General features: G+C 42.8%; 1 protein-coding gene across 2 annotated transcripts in view; it reads left to right on the top strand.

Moving 5' to 3' along the window:
- The window catches only part of FGFR2 (fibroblast growth factor receptor 2), an 80238-nt gene that overhangs the window by 42539 nt on the left and 17722 nt on the right, over positions 1–19977 (top strand). For both annotated transcript variants that reach the window (XM_058028784.1, XM_058028783.1), the window contains 3 exons: positions 7547–7737; positions 10282–10426; positions 12689–12885. In XM_058028784.1, coding sequence (XP_057884767.1) covers positions 7547–7737; positions 10282–10426; positions 12689–12885 — 533 coding nt within the window. The remainder of the gene's footprint in view (positions 1–7546; positions 7738–10281; positions 10427–12688; positions 12886–19977) is intronic.

Below are 19977 nucleotides of genomic sequence, written 5' to 3'. Positions count from 1 at the left end.
CCTGTCTCTATTAACCCTCAGATATATGTGTGATTTGAAATAACTTTAACTAGAAAGAACTTTTAACTAGTTCTGATTCTAATTTTTAATATTTTTTTCGATACTGTTTTCATTGACATCAGTGGGCTTTGTATCAAGCCAAATAGGTCAGTCTTGCTTGCTGTCTCTTCCCCTGTGAGGAAGAGGTGTAAAGGTGTGCAGAGATGGATTTTTTTTAGCTAAAATGCAGCTAGGACAGAGAGCTGAAGCCCTGCTGTAGAGCTATCCAAGGAGACAGATGGGTAACATCAGTGGGAGCTTTGCCTGCTTGGGAAGCAGTGCCATTACTTAAAATTAGAGGTGAAGGTGGTGAAGCCAAGGACAAAGAGTTCGAACACACCTGCTTAACTTCTGTAAAGATTTTTAAAAGGCACTGCCTTTAACTTGGCTGCCCTTGGTGAGTAGAAGGGCTTGAGTGTCTCAAGGAGGTTGGGTGGAGTGACAGAGGGTTTGCTATGGGCTCTGCTTTGAAATATATGACAGAACTTTAATCTTTAGCATTAAAATTCTTTTAAAAATGTTCATATGTTTAACTTCTTGTGAAAGTATTCAGTGACAGCAGGGATATGTGGAGTCTGGTTCCCTGCTGTCTCACTCCCTGCTGACTGCTGGTACTGCCCAAAAACCGGAGCAGAGCTGGGTGAGAGACACAACAGCAGCAAGAAGTGCCTCAAATTTGTGTAAAGGGCTTCTAAATTAAAGGACAAAGGGAGCTTAGGTAATGGTGATGGAGGTTGGCCCCAGGTTCCTGTGCCAGCTTCACTGGATCTCCAGCTGTAGCAATGCCCCTTTGAGCTTTGCCCACCAAAATGATTTCTTCCGGTAGTGTTGGGCCGGTAGGAAATGCTGCACATGGACACTCCTGCTGTACTGGAACATGGAGCAGCATGAGCCATTTGTTGGCTAATGCCTACTGGTTAGAAGATGCCAAAATTTGTAAGGTGTGATACCATGGGTACTGGTAGTGCTGTCTGATCCATGAGCTCTTCTGCAGGTCTGCCTGAGAGGCTCCTGTTCTTTATCAAGTGTTCTTGCCAGGGATGGACTTTATCTCTTACTGTTTCATGTCAGTGATGTTAATCCTTCCAGCCTTCAAGCATCTTGTGATTTTGCAGCGTTTAGGAGGAGAGCATCATCCCGAACTTGCTGTGGGCTCTACCTTGGCATGTGTGAATCACCCAGGAGGTGATGATTGGAGGGGTTTGTCTGTGTGTCTGTTTAAGGGGAACATGACAGCTGAGCAGCACTTCTGAACTGGCTGTAAACAGCACACAGTGCCTCATTTGTGCAGAGAGGAACCCAAAGTGATGTGCAGCTGGTGGAGCCTGCTCAGCTCCTGGCCCATGGATGCCTGGTGTGTGACATTAATGAGCAGAGGTGCTCTGCCACACCTGCTTGGCTCTTCCTGATCTTCTGAAAGAGCAGCCAGCACTCAGCCTTCCTCCTCCATCCCATGGAGCAAACTGGAGTTAGGAATGTTCAGCTTCCAGGATTTCAGAGAGCACAGGATCCCCTAAGCAATGGCTTTGTGCTGGGGAGAGGAAGCAGAGGCTTGGCTTGGCCCATGGGCAGAGAGCTGCCTTGAGGGAGGAGAGAGGAGATTCCTGTGGGGGCTGGCATCCTACAGGTCTCCACCTCGGGGTTGGAGTGCAAGTGTGGTTCCAAACGGGGTCCAGTGTATGAATTCAGATAATGCTGGATTTGTGGAGAAACCCAAGTTGCAATTCCTCATTCTGGAGTTGCTCCTGGAACTCCCCTCAGAAAGGCTGTCTGATTCAGAGAATGATTAATCCAGCCTCTGAGTGCTTGTGAATGGATTTGCAGTTAGTGTAGGTGGGATCTTTCATGAAGGGTGGTGATCTTGTGTTTCCCCTTGCAAACTCATTCGTTTGCATTTAGCTAGAACAGGATAGAAACCTGAAACTCATTGATCACTAACCTGTAAGGGTTTAATAATCTTATCTTTCTTCTCATGGTGGATATTTACCCCAAATAGATGCTGATCAGGCACTGATATCCTGTGGCTGGCCTTTTGGCTTTAGTAAATGCTTCAATCCTGTAGCAGGTACCCACAGCACCAAAAGCAGCATCAGAGCCAGCAGTAACAGTACCTGTATGTTCAGTCCCCACAGGGATGTCAGAAAGGGAGCACAAAGAGTGGTTTGCACAGATGGAGAGTATTGTTCCCTCAGACTGTGAATGAAATGGTCACTAGTGCCCAGAGATGGGTGGCACTGCTGGAGAGGGCTCTGGGTGTCCCAGAGATTTTCCACTTCAGTGGAAAATGATGGGAAAGTCCTGCTCCTTGGTGAAGATGAAACACAGAGGGAGGAATGTTTCAGTCCAAGCCTGCAAAGAAAAGGCTGTGGTTAATTTTTTTAAGGCTTGCAACTCAATCTTGCAAGTTTACACTGTGAAGCCAAAGCCAATGCAAGAGGCTGTGATTACAGTCTGGCCTGAAATGCTGGAAGATGCTTTTCAGACCCATAATTTACAGCATAATTGGCATCTTCCAAAGCAGCAGATGTTGCAGCTTCTGAGGGAAGGTGCCTGGGAGTGGATAGTGTTTTCACAGGGTCCAGGCTGCTGCTGAATGTTTCCCAAGCTTGGAGTCAGGCAAAATAAGCAACTAGAGCTGGGGGTGCTGTGCTGACCAGGGCAGGAAGAGGGTATGGCAGCTCTGTGTTTGCAGTGACAGCTGGAACTACTTCATTTCTCATTCAGTGATGACTGAATGCACAGAACCTCTACCAGGGCCTGTTGATCCAGAGGCTTCATTTGAGGGATCCCTCTGTAGCTGCTCAGTGGCAACCATCAAGATGAGTCCTTAGAAGTCAGTAACATTTCAAAACTGTGATTGGAGGCTCTGATAAATGTGTCTAGCTAAAAATTAGGTAATCTTTTTCTCCCTCCCTTCCCCCCTTAATTGAGGATCTCTCCATTGTCCCCAGAACTCATGCTTGGTCTTGCATTTGCTATTAAGCTTTTATTTTTCTAGCCCACACTTGAATCACACATTTGCAAGGAGAGGAAACAAGCACATTGGAAAGCAGAAAATAAGAGTAGTTTTCATTTTCTTTTTTTTTTCAATGAATCGGATGCCTTATGCAAAGCCCATTGAGTTCCCTGTGAGTTTTCCCCCTGACTTCAATGGGCCTTGGCTCTGGCTTTTAGCTCCCCTGAAAGGTCCTGAACTGTCTGTGCTGGGGTGACAAGGAGCCTTGGAGAGACAATTGCCAGAGCTCTTCTCAGCCCCTGGCACAGCCAGGTTGCTAAGGAGACTTGGCCTGGCCCAGGCCTGGAGCTCCCCCCTTCCGGGGTTATTGTCTGCTGTGCCTGCCGAGGCTCTCTGGTGGCAGCAGTGCCACTCTCTCAGCCACAATCCCTCCCCAGTGGCCTCTGGCAGCAGCAATTCCTGCCCTGAGTCTCCCCTGTGCTGCGTGCTTGGCGAGAGCCTCCCTTGCCATGGCTGCTCCATCCTGCTCCAGGGTGCAGGGCTGGATGGGCTCGTGTCTGCTGGCCTCCCTTGGCTCTGAGAGTGTGGGTTTGGGCCCTGTCACCCACCTCCACACCCCAGCATCTTCACTTCCTATGGTTGCATCCCTTCTCCTCTCTTCTCCTCTCTTCTCCTCTCTTCTCCTGCCTTCTCCTGCCTTCTCCTGCCTTCTCCTGCCTTCTCCTGCCTTCTCCTGCCTTCTCCTGCCTTCTCCTGCCTTCTCCTGCCTTCTCCTGCCTTCTCCTGCCTTCTCCTGCCTTCTCCTCTCTTCTCCTCTCTTCTCCTCTCTTCTCCTCTCTTCTCTCTCCTTTACCCTGCCCAGCAAAATAATAGATGCAAATAAAGCCAAGATGGGGAAGAGATGAGTCCCTTTTTTAGACATCCTCTGTTCAGGGCTTAAATTCCTTAAAGATCCAGTTCTCAGGGTTCCTTGTGAAGTGTGTGAGCTCCAACAGTCATTTCCAGTAGCAGGACAGGCTCCCACCATCTCTAGAAGTCCTGCAGTGCTTGGAACTTCCTGGGGAGCTCCTTCCATTGTGCTGGCTTTTGTTTTTGGAACTTGGAATTTTCCAGCTTTCCTGCATTCTTTGTAGTTTTATCTCTTGGAGGGAGGTATTTTGAAGTTTTAACATTAACAGGCTAAATGACAGCTTCCTCTAAGCCTTTTGGGCGAGGTCTTTTTGTCAGTCATCCCTTCAGATAGCGACTCTGTTTGCCTACAGATAAGTGAGCAGAAATGCTCAAGCCCTGGGCACTTTTATGGTGGTGTAAAATTTAGGTGCTTGTGGCCTTGAATCTGATATATCACATGTGAGCCATCATTTTGACTCTGTGTTTTGTAGATAACTAATTCCTCAGATGGGGATGATGTTGATTTTGTATGTAAACTGCAAGCTGGTGTCTATCTTTTATAGTGGGAACCAGCATGAAACACATTGGGGGTGATTTTCTGAATTACAGCATATGTTTTTGACTTGATTTTATAACAAATTGTGTCATCAGTGACACTGTAACACTGAAATGTCAGTGTTCAGGCAGCATATATTTATTTCTCCAGATGTTTCTTCAATATTAATGAACAAGAGGAATAGTGAAATCAGGCTCCAGAGCTATGAGATTCGTTGCCAGCTTGTTTTGTATGAAAATATTGTTTAAATAATTAGAGATGTATATAGTCACAATGTTTCAGTGATGATCCTGATTATAATTATTCAGCAATGATAATATCGCTTTCACCAGCCTTAAAGATTTTTTTAAAGGCAACTTTGGCTCCTTTGCTGGTGCTCAGTAAAAAGGAACACACTGTTTCCATCTAATATTAGTGCAGCTAGCTGTTTGAGTGATGATATCTGCTTACAAATGTGCAGCTTGTATTTTAAATGCTGAATAGTGATGTGAGATTTATGAATATGGCTTTGACAGTACCTGTGCTGGGCAGAGTCCTGAGATGTGTGTGGGTTTGCAGAGAGGTAGGATAACTTCAGGATGTTTTGGGTAACATCCTGAAATGAATATTTCCAGGAGAAGGTGCTGTACAAAATTAAACTTGGTCATTGGTAGTTAGTGGAAGTTTCTTTGTAGCTGTTTTCCCCAATCCTGAGTGTATTTTGTGGGCTCTTTGGACCCAGGTTTGCCATGAAGCCCTGCTGGATTTGCATGGTGATGGATTTGTTCTCCTGTGCTGTTTGCCTGTTGGGCACAGGACTGCTCCCCTCTGCTGAAGTGGAGGAGTTGGTGAACAATAATCCATGTAGGGGAGGGCAACAAAAGTTCATTTTAACACATTTACCCTTAGAGAAGAAATCTCACAAATGGCCATACATATATACCCTTCTGTATGCACACACTTTAATTTTTTCAAATGCAATTGGGGGCACAGAGTGTGAGAGCTCTGCTTTTAGTCCTTTGCTTTGCCTCTTCTTTTTTGGTAGAGGAAATGCTTGACGGTCATCAATAAAAGATTAAATCATTGATGGCTATCAGGATAAACTAAACACATCTCGTGTGTGGATGCTGGCATAGTAGGAACTTTTCCAAGATGTTTCAGGCCTCGTTCTCTGGTTTGTTAAAGGGCAGAGAATAAGGTCACAAAGGAAATCAAACCCTGATGTGGAGAAATGAAACATGAGGCCTACTGACTTCTAAAAAACATTTTAAATAACATTCTCTAAGGTTTCATTTTATACTGAAGGCAGCTGTAATAAGTTTTGGAAGATGGTGTAAGGTTTCTATTAAAGAGAGATTTTTGCTTGCTTGGTTTTGTACCCAAATGAAGGAATGAGGGAGATGGAATTAGAGCTTATTTAGTATAAGGTGAGAAACTAAAAGTTCTCTCCAGAACCGTAAAATAATAATTTATATGTTCTACAGCAATTTACAAATTAAAAAATATGAAACTGTTCCTAGATCTTCGAAAATGACACACATAGCCATGGAATAATTTAGTAACTGCATTGCAAATGCACTTTTGCCACAAGTAAAATAAGACTGCTGCTTTGTAGTGTGCTGCCAGCATAGCCTCAGTGAATAAATTCCCAGTAGATGTTTGCTGCATGCCAAATATATTGGAGTGTATAAAAGATCCCATTGTTCAATGGCATCATTATTTGCTATTATACTCACAATGTTTGCTTGTGAAACAATTTATTGGAGACAAGTATGTTTAAGAAGGAACGCTTGGTTTGAAATTCAGCTGATTTGGCTTGTAATGTCAGAGCTTTTACAGTATATAGCCTCTAAAAATAAATATTTAGGTCTGCTGTTTTTTACTTGTCTTTGAAAGAATTCCTGGAGCAGGGGAGAACGGGGAGCTGAGGCTGGGGATGGCCAGTGAGCATTTAACTTCTGATTCACAGAATTGTTTAGGTTGGAAAAGCCTTCTGAAATCATTGGGTCCAGCCATTAACCCAGCACTGCCAAGGCCACCACTAAACCACATCCCCAGGTGTCACATCTACACACATACATGACTTTTAGATGCCCTCCTTGGGCAGTTCCAAAGCTGGGCAACCCTTTTGGTGAGGAAATTCTCCCTGATATCAAATCCAAACCTCCTTTGGCACTACCTGAGGCCATTTCCTCTCGTCCCGTCACCTGTCACCTGTCACCTGTGAGAAGAGCCTGACTCCCACCTGGCTAAAACCTCCTGTCAGGGAGTTGTAGAGAGTGAGAAGGTCCCTCCTGAACCTCCTTTTCTCCAAGCCAAACAACCCCAATTCCCTCAGCTGCTCCCCAAGGTTGACTGAAAATGTGTGAGAAATGCTTATGCATGGGCATAGATTAGAAGCTGAATTGGCTCACATTAAATACATTAATACTTCAGTTTTCCAGAGAACTCTGTATTTGCCTGTGTTTTCATGAGAACAAGAATGAAGCAGTGTTTCTGCTGCTGTGTCTGGGTGAAGCAGAGAGCAGTGGTGGTGGTGGCACTGATTTAGAGCATTTTAGGAAGCTGAGCTGCCTCATTTGTGCATCCTGCACGCTGAGGCTTCTGTTACTTTTGAGAAATTCCTTTTGGTTTATTTTAACACGTTTTAAACCAAGAATTATCCAAGATTAATCAATAATATTTCTTCTTAATCAATAATCAATTAATGTATCAAAATTAATCAACAATATTTCTTCTTAATGTGTGGAGGTCTAGCCAAGTCAAGACATTTTAGAACTCAGAGGTAACTTAATTACGGTAGCTTAAAAAAAACCCAAAAGGAGATATTTTACCTAATTGGGGCTGAGTTAAACCATGGAAAACGAGCAGAGTGTTTAAGCAGGGTCGTTTTCCCCCCCTCCCCACAAATGGCTATTCTTTAAATTACAAGTGTAGCGCTCAAGCCATCTCCTTTGAACTGCAGGTTTTGTTACACGCTTTGGCCGCGGCGTTACTTCGGAGGAGTCAGCCAACAGGCTTACAGGGCTTTTTTGGCTGGGGTTCACTTACAGTTTTCTTGGCAGCCTTGCTTATTTATGCATCTTTATTTCTCTCTGTTTCTCCTCCGTTGCCTGCCGGAGCAGAGCGCTCCCCGCACCGGCCCATCCTGCAGGCGGGGCTCCCCGCCAACGCCTCCGCCGTGGTCGGCGGGGATGTGGAGTTTGTCTGCAAGGTCTACAGCGATGCCCAGCCCCACATCCAGTGGATAAAGCACGTGGAGAAGAACGGCAGTAAATACGGGCCAGATGGGCTCCCTTATCTCCAGGTTTTAAAGGTGAGGCTTTGCAGATGCCGGCAGCGGTGGTGCCTTCTTTAGAGCGTGGTGTAAATCCAAGGATTTTGAGTTCTGAGCTTCTTTTGAAAGTGGAGATGTTTATGTTAGAAGTGAAATGATGAGTTAGATAAACATTTGCTTGTCTGAATGCTAACTGTGCAGCTTATAGACACTGTTTTGCTCTTATTTACTTCCATGAAAAGTCCTTTGTATCTGAATGTTTCAGGCATGAATTGCTCAGAAAAAAAATGAAAATCCTTCTAAAGAACATCATTGACATTTTTGTATGGGTAGAAAGCATCCAAAACATACCTGGGACAATCTACTCCATTTCTTTCATGTTTCTTCAGCCTCTTGATTTCAAAGAAACATGGCAGCTGCAGCCAAAAGCTTGCTGGAGGACTGGGCTGTGTGGATGCTGAGCCTGCAGAGATGTCTGGTTTGGAGCAGTGTATTGGTACTGTCATTCCTGCCAGTTTGGAGCAAGCCTGACCAGGGAAAATGAAGCTTTCCAAGCTGGGTGGCATTGCCAAAACTCAGACAGGCTCTGTACCTGCTTGTCCCATGCAGTACCTGCCCAGGTGGATTCCTTTTCCCCCCATGCTGCTGTTCTCTAACTCTTCGCGTGAAGCTGCGGATGTACGAAAACCAAACAACAACAACCAAAAGGAAAAAAAAAACCCCACAACAATAACAAAACTCCCAAACCCTTCAATGTTTAGAGGCTGATATTCTGGTGACGTGTTGGTGGTGGGACCATAGACAGATTGGTGTCCATTCTGGGCAGCAGTGACCTTGTTCTCCTGTGTTATTGGTCTGTTCTAGCACTCGGGGATAAATAGTTCCAATGCTGAAGTGCTGACACTGTACAATGTGACAGAGGCGGACGCTGGAGAATATATTTGTAAGGTCTCCAATTATATAGGGGAGGCCAACCAGTCTGCCTGGCTCTCTGTTCTGCCAAGTGTACAAGGTAACAACGTTTTTTAAAGCAAGCTGGAAAGAATGGTGCTTTGGGAGACTGCAGGCAGCTTGTAGGATACTCTCTGGCCTTGGTGGTATATGTGTAATCCTCCTTTGGTGATGCAGCTGGTGTTGCACCAGCAGCCATGGAAAAATTCCCACAATATTCTCTGTACCAGAAGCACTGCTTTGGTTTCTGTTTGTTGATCTTTATTCTCTCTTTGGTGTCTTTGTGTCTGTGTGTGTGTTGGACAGTTCTGTTGCTAATTCTGCATACTCTGCAGTTCACACAGAGGGTACTCTCTTGAATAATGTAATTACAGCCTAGCAGTGTGTATTTATATATACACATAGGTGTGTATGTGTGTGACCTGTTCACATAAAAACCCCCTGGAGCACAAGTCAGGTCAGTTTAGTCACTGTGACTGTGCAGGTGGGAGGGTTTTTCAGGTCTTACTCACCCATTACTAACTGGGTGAGTAACAATAAAGACAGCTAACTGTGTGACTGCAGCCCACAACTAATTTTACCTCCAAATTGTCCAATAAAAAGGTATTTATTCCCTGATTGTGTATTTCAAAGTAACATTTTTGAACGGAACAGAGATCAAAAGTATCAAACATTAATTTCTCTAATCCTCCATCACTGAGATCTTGATGTTGATGCCCTGACGTGCCCATCTTGGGGCAGCTGGGAAGTTCCAGACCTAAGATTTACTCCATTTGTATGAGTTTGGATAATCACTGCTACTTGGATTGGTGTACAATGTCAAGCAACAAGTCTGGAAGATGACCAGTAAAAACCACAAAATGTGCAGAGTTTTTTCTCCTCTCAATCTTTAAGATGTAGAAAAATATGTTTTATTTTCATCTCCTGAGAAAATACTTCTCAAACCTTTGAAGTATTTTCTGTCCTATCTGTGAGAGCCACAACTGAACAAGATCTCTGATTTTTGAGCAAGGATTGGGATACTTTCCACTGTGCTTCTAGGCAAACCATCAAATATTTCCAGATATGAGATTTAAATGAGATTTAGCAACTCTTCACAATGTACAGTAGTAGTTACTACTCAAAACTGCAGTGCAGTGGGTGATGCAAGGATCATACAATCTAAGACAGCTACTAAGTTGTCTTTTGGAGCAGAATTCACCCCTTTTTTATCATTTTAGAGTATGCTTTTATGGTAAATTCTTTCCTCTGAAACAGGTCTCTACACGTGAAGGATCCCACATTCTGTCCTACTTTTTTTTCTCTTTGTTTTTCTTTCAACTTTCTCTTGTCATAAAAGAAGAAGGAGAAAAAAAAAAAAGATTTGTGGGTGAATTTTTCCATGTCTTTTGATTGCATGCATGTTTAGGTGGTGAGTTTAGGTCTGGTGAAGGGTGTTGATTACTTTCTGAGGTGAGCTGGGACCTGTTGGTAAACGCCTTTTGGATGAGGGATTGTGGATGGGGAAGGAGCTTTGCATCTCTGCACCTCTGCCTTTACCAAGTGCAAAGCCCCGTGGCTCCACCTCCCTATCCACAAAAATTCTCTCAGTGTCTAGCTTTTTCTCTTGCTTCCCTCTTGTTTTTTTTTTAGGCTGCCGGTGTTAACACCACGGACAAAGAGATTGAGGTTCTCTATATACGGAATGTAACTTTTGAGGATGCTGGGGAGTATACATGCTTGGCGGGTAATTCTATTGGGATATCCTTTCACACTGCATGGTTGACAGTTCTGCCAGGTATACACTGCTCTCTTTCTGTGGTTTTTCCTCTTTTTTTTCCCCCCTCCCCTTTGTTGATTGCTGCAGAATTAGCACGGCTTCTGTCTTCAAAAAAAAAAAAAAAAAGGACTTTTACAATGATTTTGGTTTTTTTAAGCACAGTTGTCTCAAGCCAGTGAGTTGTTCTGTCACAAGTTTGCAACTCCAAAAATCAAACAGCAACAACAACAAAAAATGGTGTGGGATGTGTGGCTATTGCACTTAATTGAAATGTTTTTACATCATCAGAAATGCTAAGGAGCTGCATTTCCTTAGCACTTCAATGAGACAACTGATAATCAGCCTGTAAATCATTGTAAACTTTGTCAAGAAGATGAAATTCAGTTCGTTACAAAGTTTGGAACTAATTTGGCCATGGTTATGTACTGGCTCATTAAAATGCCTGAGCTGTTCAGTGTACTTCAATTCACTTTTACCTATCATGCAAATCTCTCATGGAAATTCCAATTTCAGTGCCAGAGGATCATGTACAGAAGCAGTGCCTTCCATATCTTGGGAATCGGCTCCGTGCATCTTTAAACATTGCATGCTCTAAGGAAACAAGTAGTCATTTGCTTTTACTGCAAAGCATGTCTTGCTGTTCTGGGGTTGATGATGTTTCTGTCCTTAGAAGAAACAAACATCAATGTGCTTTATTGCCTGAAAATTATTATCAGCTGTTAGAAGATGTAACTGTAGTTGGTTTTGACATTAGTCAAATTTTCTCATTTATAACTGTTGGCAGCTGCCTCAGGAGTTCCTTTGGAAAAAAACATGAACCACCTGAGGTTTGCTGGGTCATCTTGTGCTTAACATTTATTAATTGTTAATCCTAAGGAAGAGGTACAAAACCTGCATGTGTGTGTTGCTGAGCCTCACAGTGTGGGAGTTAAACATTCCCACTGTCTGCAGATAATTTCTTACCTTTTATTGAAATATATTGAACAAGGCAGCTTTATTCCATCTCACTCTGAACTGAACCCCGAGCCTGTGAGGTGTCACCAAGCAGGCAGAGCAGTGCTTGTGTAGAGCTTGCTTCTGCTGGCAGTGTTTGCATTTTGCAAGTGCTTAAACAGCATTTTTTTTAAACCAATTTTCTTGAAAAAAGTATTTTTCTAAGCCTGGAAAGGCACAAGAAAATTTCAGCATGAAACGTGCATTGCTTGCGGAGTGACCGCTGATGGCTGTGGAATGCTGTTTATCCGGGGGTTGAATCCCAGATAAGGGATTAGGGACACTGTTTGCACATATAACTGTCTTGAAGATAGCTTCAAAATGGTTTCAATCAGAGTAACAGCTCTGGAGAACCACTCCCTCCCAAATCTAATCTCATAGGCCGGTAACCACTGGTGAGGTTACTTGAAAGAGCGCAGTCCTCGCACAAGAGGGCTCGTTAATTAACGTGTCGCTGCCAATTCGTTTTTCACTTCAATTATGCTTTTTAATCCAGCACTGGGCTCCTCAAAGGACCTCAGGGGAGTTGGGCACCCAGCATAAAGCACAGCTGGTTGAGCAGCTGGACAGCCAGCTCCTTGAAACCCTTTTGAAACCCCTAAGCTGAGTTTATAGGTGATGGGGGACTGATTCATCCTCCCTTCCCTCTGTATTTTGAGATCGTACTACAAATTTTGAATAAACAGGCAGACTCAAGCAGGCTCAAGCCCAAATATTTATTTTAAAATTTAGACACTTTTCATTCAGGCTAGCTAATTCACAGTTTTATCTTTGGATGTGCTTTTGTGTGGTTCACACGAATTGCTGTACTTACACATTTTGACTCAAGTAACAAAATGAATCTGAGCCTAATTTGAACAGTTTTTGCTTCTCTCTAAAATTATCCTTAATCATTATTCACATGATTAAGGATATTACTCATATGATAAGGATATGATTAAGGCAATATTTCAATGTATACCTACGTACCTACCTAGGTAGACACATGTGTATGTTTGTCTATGCATACATAGATGCACAAGCTCACACTCAGTGCAAACTGAAAAATCAAAGCTGTGATCTGGAAAAAAGAATTACTCTCAGATAAAAATCAAAGCAATAATCTGGAGAAGAAAATTACTCTCAGATTACAAGATGGCCTAAACATCCAGTGCTCTGAATACCACACAAGAATTGGTTATTATATTTTATATTTTACCATTACTTTGCTCCAAGCGCTGTGCCAAACACTGCACTGTTCTCTAACCCTGTGGCCTGATTGTTCCCTCCCAAAACCTTCCCATCCAGCTCCTGAGAAAGAAAAGGAATACCCAACCTCTCCAGACTACCTGGAAATAGCAATTTACTGCATAGGGGTGTTCCTGATAGCCTGCATGGTGCTGACAGTGATCATGTGCCGCATGAAGAACACCACCAAGAAGCCCGACTTCAGCAGCCAGCCCGCCGTGCACAAGCTCACAAAGAGAATCCCCCTGCGCAGACAGGTAACAGAAAGTAGATAAAGAGTTACAAAAAACTTATTTTTTACCCCAACAACTGAGCCAGCACATCCCTCCTGCTGAGGAAAGGGAAGAGAAGAAGGGAGTTAATAAATTATAGCGGATGGCGGGTGGGATGGAGAAGAGGTCTTAGCATAACAATGGGTGTCTCAAGGAAATCAGGGTAGGAGAAATGTAAAAACTGAAATATGTTCTGTATTAGCAGTCTGGAGATGAGGGGAAAAAAAAATGTATTTCAAGTATTTTGGGGCCTGATCCCACAGCTTGTCAATGGAAAAAATGTTACTGCCTTAATGGGCTTTGGAACAGAATCCTATTTAATTGTATATTTATGATGTTTCTAAGGTGATTATTATTGTGGTAACTAGGTACCAGATACAGAGAGGTATTTCTCAGGAAGACTTTTGAAGACTGGAGGGAGGGAATTTTACAGCTAGGCATCCAGAAAACACCTCAAAATAGAAAAAGACTGTAATAAAGTAAAAATAGGGGAGATACTATATCAGATCTTGGACAGCTTGATTAAGATAATGATGCTTTTGAGCAAAAAACAAAAGCAAGTGCCAGATTTAAAATGCACACAACAGCATCACATGTAATACATTTTACAATTGTTTGTGGCTGGCAATGAACAATTCTGGAGAGGTTGATGCCACGAGCAACACACCAGTTGAACAAGTAACAGGACTTTGGCTTTATCACAGGCCACCACCTGCCAAAACAGCCTCCATTCCCCCACACTGTCCTCTCCTGAAGGATTTGTGGTTTTTAGGAGTTTTTAGGAGCTGGAGTTTAATAGATTTTGATTTTCTTGCAATAGGTCTTGAGGCCAGAGCTCTGCACCCCCAGGTTTCAGCCCTGCACAATGGGGGATGTTGGAATCTGAGGCTGGGGTTCACCTCAGCAGCCAAAATAACTCTGAGGGGGCTGGATCCAGGCTGTGGCCAGGGCATTGGGGTGTGAGGATTCACTTTGTGTCCATCTGCACCATGAGGAAGTGGTGCAGGATTTCTGCAGACTGTCCAGAATATTGTCACTGTCAGAGTAATACATGTACCTTAAAAAGAGCTCTTCGGTGTGGGTAAGTGTTTGAAATGAGGTGCATGAGCCCACAGAGTGGGAGATTCTGAACAGCATTACATTTTTCTGGACCCTTGTTTCATGGTGTCTGAATTTCCGTGGTTAAAAATACCAGGGAGTGGAAGGCTTTAGCTACCATCCTCTGAATTCGGTATTTTACAGAATCCTGAGGTGGGGCACCAGAATGTTCTCCAGTCTGAAAGACATTTGGTTTGTCTTATGAGCAAAAAATGTTAATTCTTTTTTTTTCTGACTTTGTTTGCCACTTCGGGTTGGGTTTTTTCCCTTTTTTTTTTTTTTTTTTTTTAAATTTTATGATTTTACTCATTTGCTTGAGTATCACTGGGACAAAGAGGGACTTTTCACTCTGAATGTGTCAGAAAGAGTGATGAGAAGCCCTCAGCTCAATATTCACACATCTCTTGGCTAGAAAGATCTGTGTAGATTTCTGGACAAAGGAGCCCTTTCAGATGATGTGTGCTTAGCCAGAGAGAGAGGGAGATACACATCAACTGCTTAGATAGGAGACATTTATTAGATTTCTGCCTGAATATAAAAGCCTAATGACTCAGAGACAAGTTGATGGTATAAAAAATACCTAGGGTTTGGTGTGAGCTCAGTTGTGTCAGCTGGAAATGGTTCCTCGGGGAGCAGAGTGTTATTTCATTTCATGTGACAGCAGTGCCAACCACTGCCCTCAGTTTAGCTATTTATCCTTAAATGATGCAATGTGGACCTTCTCCAAAGCTATTGTTTTCACAGGGGAAAGAAACTGTCTTACAGCATGTTTGTCACGTTGGGGTTTATCAGTTTATTTCAGTGTTTTTGCTTTTTTTTAGCCGAAATGGCATTTTGCTTTTAAAACTGGGAATACTTTAAAAAAAATATTTATATTTGAAAGTGCAAATGCTGTTTCAACCCCTAAGCAAAAATCCCACTGCTCCCAATTGTTCCTGGTACTGTTTTGTTAGCAGCAGTTGCTCATTGAAGGTCTCTGTGCTTTTGTGTCTGCATGGAGGAAAATGTAACTACTGTAAGCATTGTGTGCAATCTGTATTTGTGGTTTGATGATTTCACTGGTCAGTTTGCAAAGGCAGGATCAGACAAGCAGTCCCTGAAGATTTGCTTGTGAATATTCCCTAATTTCTCCTTGGTGCTGAGGCTGCAGCAGCTCTTCAGTTTCTGCGTCTTTTAAATCTGGTTTTGGGTTTCAGGGCTGTTGTCACAAGCGAAGAATTGAAAAATAATCCAGATGTTTTATTTAAAGGGTGTGTGTTTCTGGATCATTCAACCCCATTTTATTGTGCCACCAAGCTCACTTTGTTCCAGTTTATTTGTATTTCAGAGGACTGTATTTAAACTTGGTGGGGTTTTGCCACTAAACCTTTATTTATCTGTGGATCAGAGAAGGTTTCCCTTTGTGCTGTGTGTGAAGGATGAGGTGGGAGGATGAGAAGGAGTGAGATGCTCGTGGCAGGTAGGCTTGTGAATGGGGCTGGATCCAGGGATTTGTTGGAATTCCAGAGAAATGAGGCCACAGATTGGGAAATTCTTGATATTGTTTTCAAAGCTCTTGTGCTGCTGGGTCAGGGTCCCTGAGGATCTGGGCTGGAAAATAATCCTGGTTCACAGAGAGACGTTTGCGCGGCTCTGATGCCATCTTGTCTGAGCAGGAGAAGAGTCTTGCTGAGTAACATATGGTTTGGTTTGGCTCCTCCTGCTCTGTTTAGCCTGAGCTACCACAGGATTTTATCATTCCCCACATGCAGGCGTTTTTTCCCTGCCAAAATTCAGTTCTATTCGCATGAAGTCAGGAATTATCAGCTCCCGTCCCCTGCAATCCTCATCCTCACCAGGATCTGGTACTCAATTTTCAGGTTTTTCCAGGTAAATCCGGCAGGCAGCTCCTCTTTTCCTCAAAGCAGTTAAATATTACCTGCATGGAGGTACCAGCTTGAGAGGAAGGGGATGAAGGATTTTTGGGATTGAGCCTCACAAGCTGATTTGCAGGACAGGCTTTAAGTGGCAGGGCCACTGAACCAAAAGAATACAGATTAGCCTTCAATAGGATGTGCATCCATTTTGTAGAACCTTTGTTTTAACAGATAAAGTATAATTGAAGCAGACAAAAAGACAATCCCATCTCTTGTGACTTGCTCAAAGTCAAGTACAAATGTTTGTCATCACTAAAGGTTTTTGTTAGGGCTGTCACAGCCAATCTGTCAAATTTGGACCCCCTCAACATGCACGTGTCTTAAACAGGAAGCAGTGATCTTTTTTATGCTTTTTATTTAAAATACACTCTATTAATTTATGCCTGTTGTTGTTGTGGAGTCTAATCCTTCATAAAGATATAATGGGTGTATTTGTGATGAACAAAGACTGATCAATTTAAAGCAAGGCTTGAGCTCACCCAGCAGAATAGTTCAAAATGGTGTACTTCAATAATTCAAAATGATGATGGCAGCAGAAATGTAAAAAAAAAGAAAAGTGATCAGGAAAAAGGAAAGTAATGTAGTATTTCATGTAATATTGAGCAATAAAATAATAATTTTTTAGAGGAATAGACTGTGAAGTGCAAAGATTAATACACAACTGTCAGTAAGATATTGTTGAATTGAAATTACCTTAAATATTTATCTTATTTTTTTCTTTATGCTTGGATTTTTTATGGAAACTACCAGTTCTTCTAGTGGTACTTACTGGATATTATTTTGTGTGTAAGTGTTTCCAAATGAGTGCTTTTCATGGAGGGGTGGTGCATGTGTTTTAAATGTCAGTACTTAACATTAGGATTACCCAATTTTGTGTAGTGCATTTAACCTTGTATTTTCCTGCATCTGGTCACTCAGATGTGCTGCTCCTACCAGCAGCTAACAGCATTATTTACTAATTATAATACACAAATATGCGTATGATTTCAAATAAACTTTTACCGCAGAGCCTTCAAAAAGGCTGACAGTTATAGGAAATCACTGCATGCCTGCTAAAATGTCCCAGCATGAGTGCCAGAACTGACAGATCTAGGCTCCAGGACATGGTATGAATTATCAGTGCAGGAAAACACCCTTCATAATCAATTACAGACAATTACACACTGCTCTGCAGCTGATTTTGCCACATGGCATTCAGAGATTCCAGCAAAGATTTGTTTGTTTTAAATGCTCTGCTGCTTAGAAATGCTTGTAGAGCGTTAACTGAGAGCTGATTAAGGCACAGTGTGTTGGTCAGGGGAGGAGGATGTAGTGAAAATTGGGATATAATCAGGCATTGTTGGTGAGGTTTGAGTGCATTGGGCTTTTCTCCTTCTCCAGTGCAGATTTGGAGCTGAAGGTCTGCCTGAGGCTGGTGCTGTTCTCACTCCTGGCCTGCTAAAAGCACAAAGGAATATTTTCTGGTGGAGCTCTGCCTTCCTGTTGAGGTTAACATCTACCACAATGGTTCTTCCAGTGCTCTGCCCAACTCAAGCTGACTTTCACCTTTCTTTCTTTAATTTAGGAATGAAACACCTCCCTAGAGCAGTGTCATCACCTAAAACAGGGTGTCAGCACACCGAGTGGGCCCCCACAATGTTTAATTCACCTGTGACAGGTGAACCTGCATGGTGAGGGGTTGGAGAGCAGAGCTGCACGTGGCAAGCTGGAAAAAAGAAAAATACAAAAAAAAAGAAAAATATAGAAAGCTGCCACTTAAATGTAGATTAAAGCTGACCATGTCTCCTGACCTTGGAATAGGTAGGGTTTTCCTCAGTCTTTTATAGTGTGCTCTGAGGCAGTGAAAAAAAAAATGCTCAAGGGAGGAGATCAAAGGTTAATTCTTTCTTATTGCAGGAAAGGTGAGAGGCCATTTCAAACCAGAAAATCTCCCCCAACCACAGGCCAGGCTGGGTTGGCTTCATCTTTTCTGGAGCAGATTTTTATAGCCCTTGAGCTGCTGTAACTCCCTGTACTGCTCCAGTTAATCAATCAGGAGAATATTCCCTAGGAGTGCAGTGCATTTGTCTTCTCCCAGGCGTGGAGCAGTTCCTCTGGATTTCTCATCATTAATGCACTTTGGTTACCTCCAGTATCTCTGGCCCATCACACAGTTCTGCTGTGAGGTAAACACGTGGGGTAGTGTTAAAAGGGAAACTGGCAGAGCCTTTAATCTGCTCTTTTCTATACATTATTGCTGTTTAAGCTCTGTGTTTAAAATGCATCACTGGAGTATTTCAGTTTATTGCAAGTTTGTATTTATAGGCTTTAACCAGGCTAAAGCTGCTGAATGGTGAGTGTGAAAAGTAGTGAAAAAGTGAAACTCTGGAAGAGATCCAGACAGTGTCTAGTACAATGGTAGTATTCATAAAAAAAGAAAAAGAACAACAAAAACAAAACCCAAAAAATGAAAACAAAAACCAACCAACCAACCAAAAAAAAAAAACACAACAAAAACCCCCAAACAAACCCAAAGAAAACCCCAAAAAACGAAGATCCCAGAATCCAGAACTCTGGACCATTTTTGATACCTAAAGTATCTAAATTTTGTAGCTTTGCTTCTGTCCCTTGAAAACAATGGCTGTAATGGCAAAGACAGGTGCAGAAGAAAAAGGAATGTTAATTAGTAAAGGATATAAGAATCAAGACTTGAATAAAGATCTTGGTAGAATGACTGGAGAAGAGTAAGTAGATTTTGGAAATATGGAGGAAGTGGTCAGAGAGTATTGATAGGTTTGTGGTGAGAGGTAGAAAAATGGAGGCCAGAAATAGCAGAAAAGTGGAATTCAGGAAAGGAGGGTTGGGGGCAGAGGAGCTGCCACACTGGAGATTTGCACATTTTGCACATTTCTTGGTGCTGAGCTGGTTCATTTCTTGAAGCATGATTTTCAAACTGTTGTGAAATAATGAAAATGAGAAGGGGGGGGGGGGGGGGGGGGGAAAGGCAGTTCAGATTCCAGTCCTGGTTGTCCTGCTGCCTGGTGCAGCAGGTGAGTTCCACTCTGCAGGCTGGGCATGGCAGCATCTCTCTCTCTCAGGACTCCATTCAATATTCACTCACTGATTTATTTACAGCTCCATAGTCTGCCTTAATACTGCTTTTCTGTTTGTGTCCCAAGTGGTCAGTGGGTTTATTTTCCTAGAGGAATGTGCCAGGTACTTGTATTTGCTGAAAGTAAATATTATTAACATTCATGATGGTGGGATGAGTGGGGCCGAAGCAGTCACCTTTCTTTTTTGAATGGTGGCCTTGTGTTTGTGCAGTTTCACTCTCTCTTTCCATGGCCTCATCTTGTGTCCAGGAGCTGTTTCTGATATCAGGAAAGGTCTGTCAGCTGCAAATCTGCTTACCAACATTCATTTTTTGATAGCAACCCTTAACATTTTCTTCCTTATGAAACCTCTTTCTACTCTTAACCTCTGGTTTTAGAAAGATGCCCTTTTTAAATCTAATTTTGTGGAACAAAGCTGCAACCTGGTGACATTTTACATAAGCAAACCTGGTGGCAAAGCTGATCCTCATCCAGGTGATAAAGGTGTGGGTGCTCTGGTGCTCCAGGCTTCCAGCTGGGTCCAAGAGAAGAACCTGCTGCTCTGTGGTGTGAGGATGGGTGCCAGTGATGGCTTTGTGACTCCTTCGTCCCAGCCTGGCTGTTGGATTTGGGCTTGGCCAAGACGCGATCGTGGCGTGGAGAGAGAAGGAGGATTCACTCTCAGGAGGGGAAGACTGATAATACAAGCATTTCTATTTTGTGTTAGTATTCACTTGAAGCTCTGAGGGCAGCAGATGTCAGGCTGCTGCTTGCAGGCTTGAGGAAACAGCCTTACAGATGATTCACAACAAAACAAATTGCATGGATGGAGCAGCAGCCTCTTTTTTCAGAATATTTATCAATAAGTACCTTTGGTACTCTAAGGATGATATTGGAGCTGATGAGAAATCACACTCCAGAGGTTCAAAACTGAGTTATTTTTAGGACCTCTTCCCCACATTTCCTGTAGAGTAAGAATGTAGTTAATTGAA

Source organism: Melospiza georgiana, chromosome 8, assembly GCF_028018845.1.
Source record: "Melospiza georgiana isolate bMelGeo1 chromosome 8, bMelGeo1.pri, whole genome shotgun sequence".
NCBI lineage: Eukaryota > Metazoa > Chordata > Aves > Passeriformes > Passerellidae > Melospiza > Melospiza georgiana.
The sequence above is the reverse complement of the archived record's forward strand: the minus strand, read 5'-3'. Positions and strand labels throughout refer to the sequence as shown.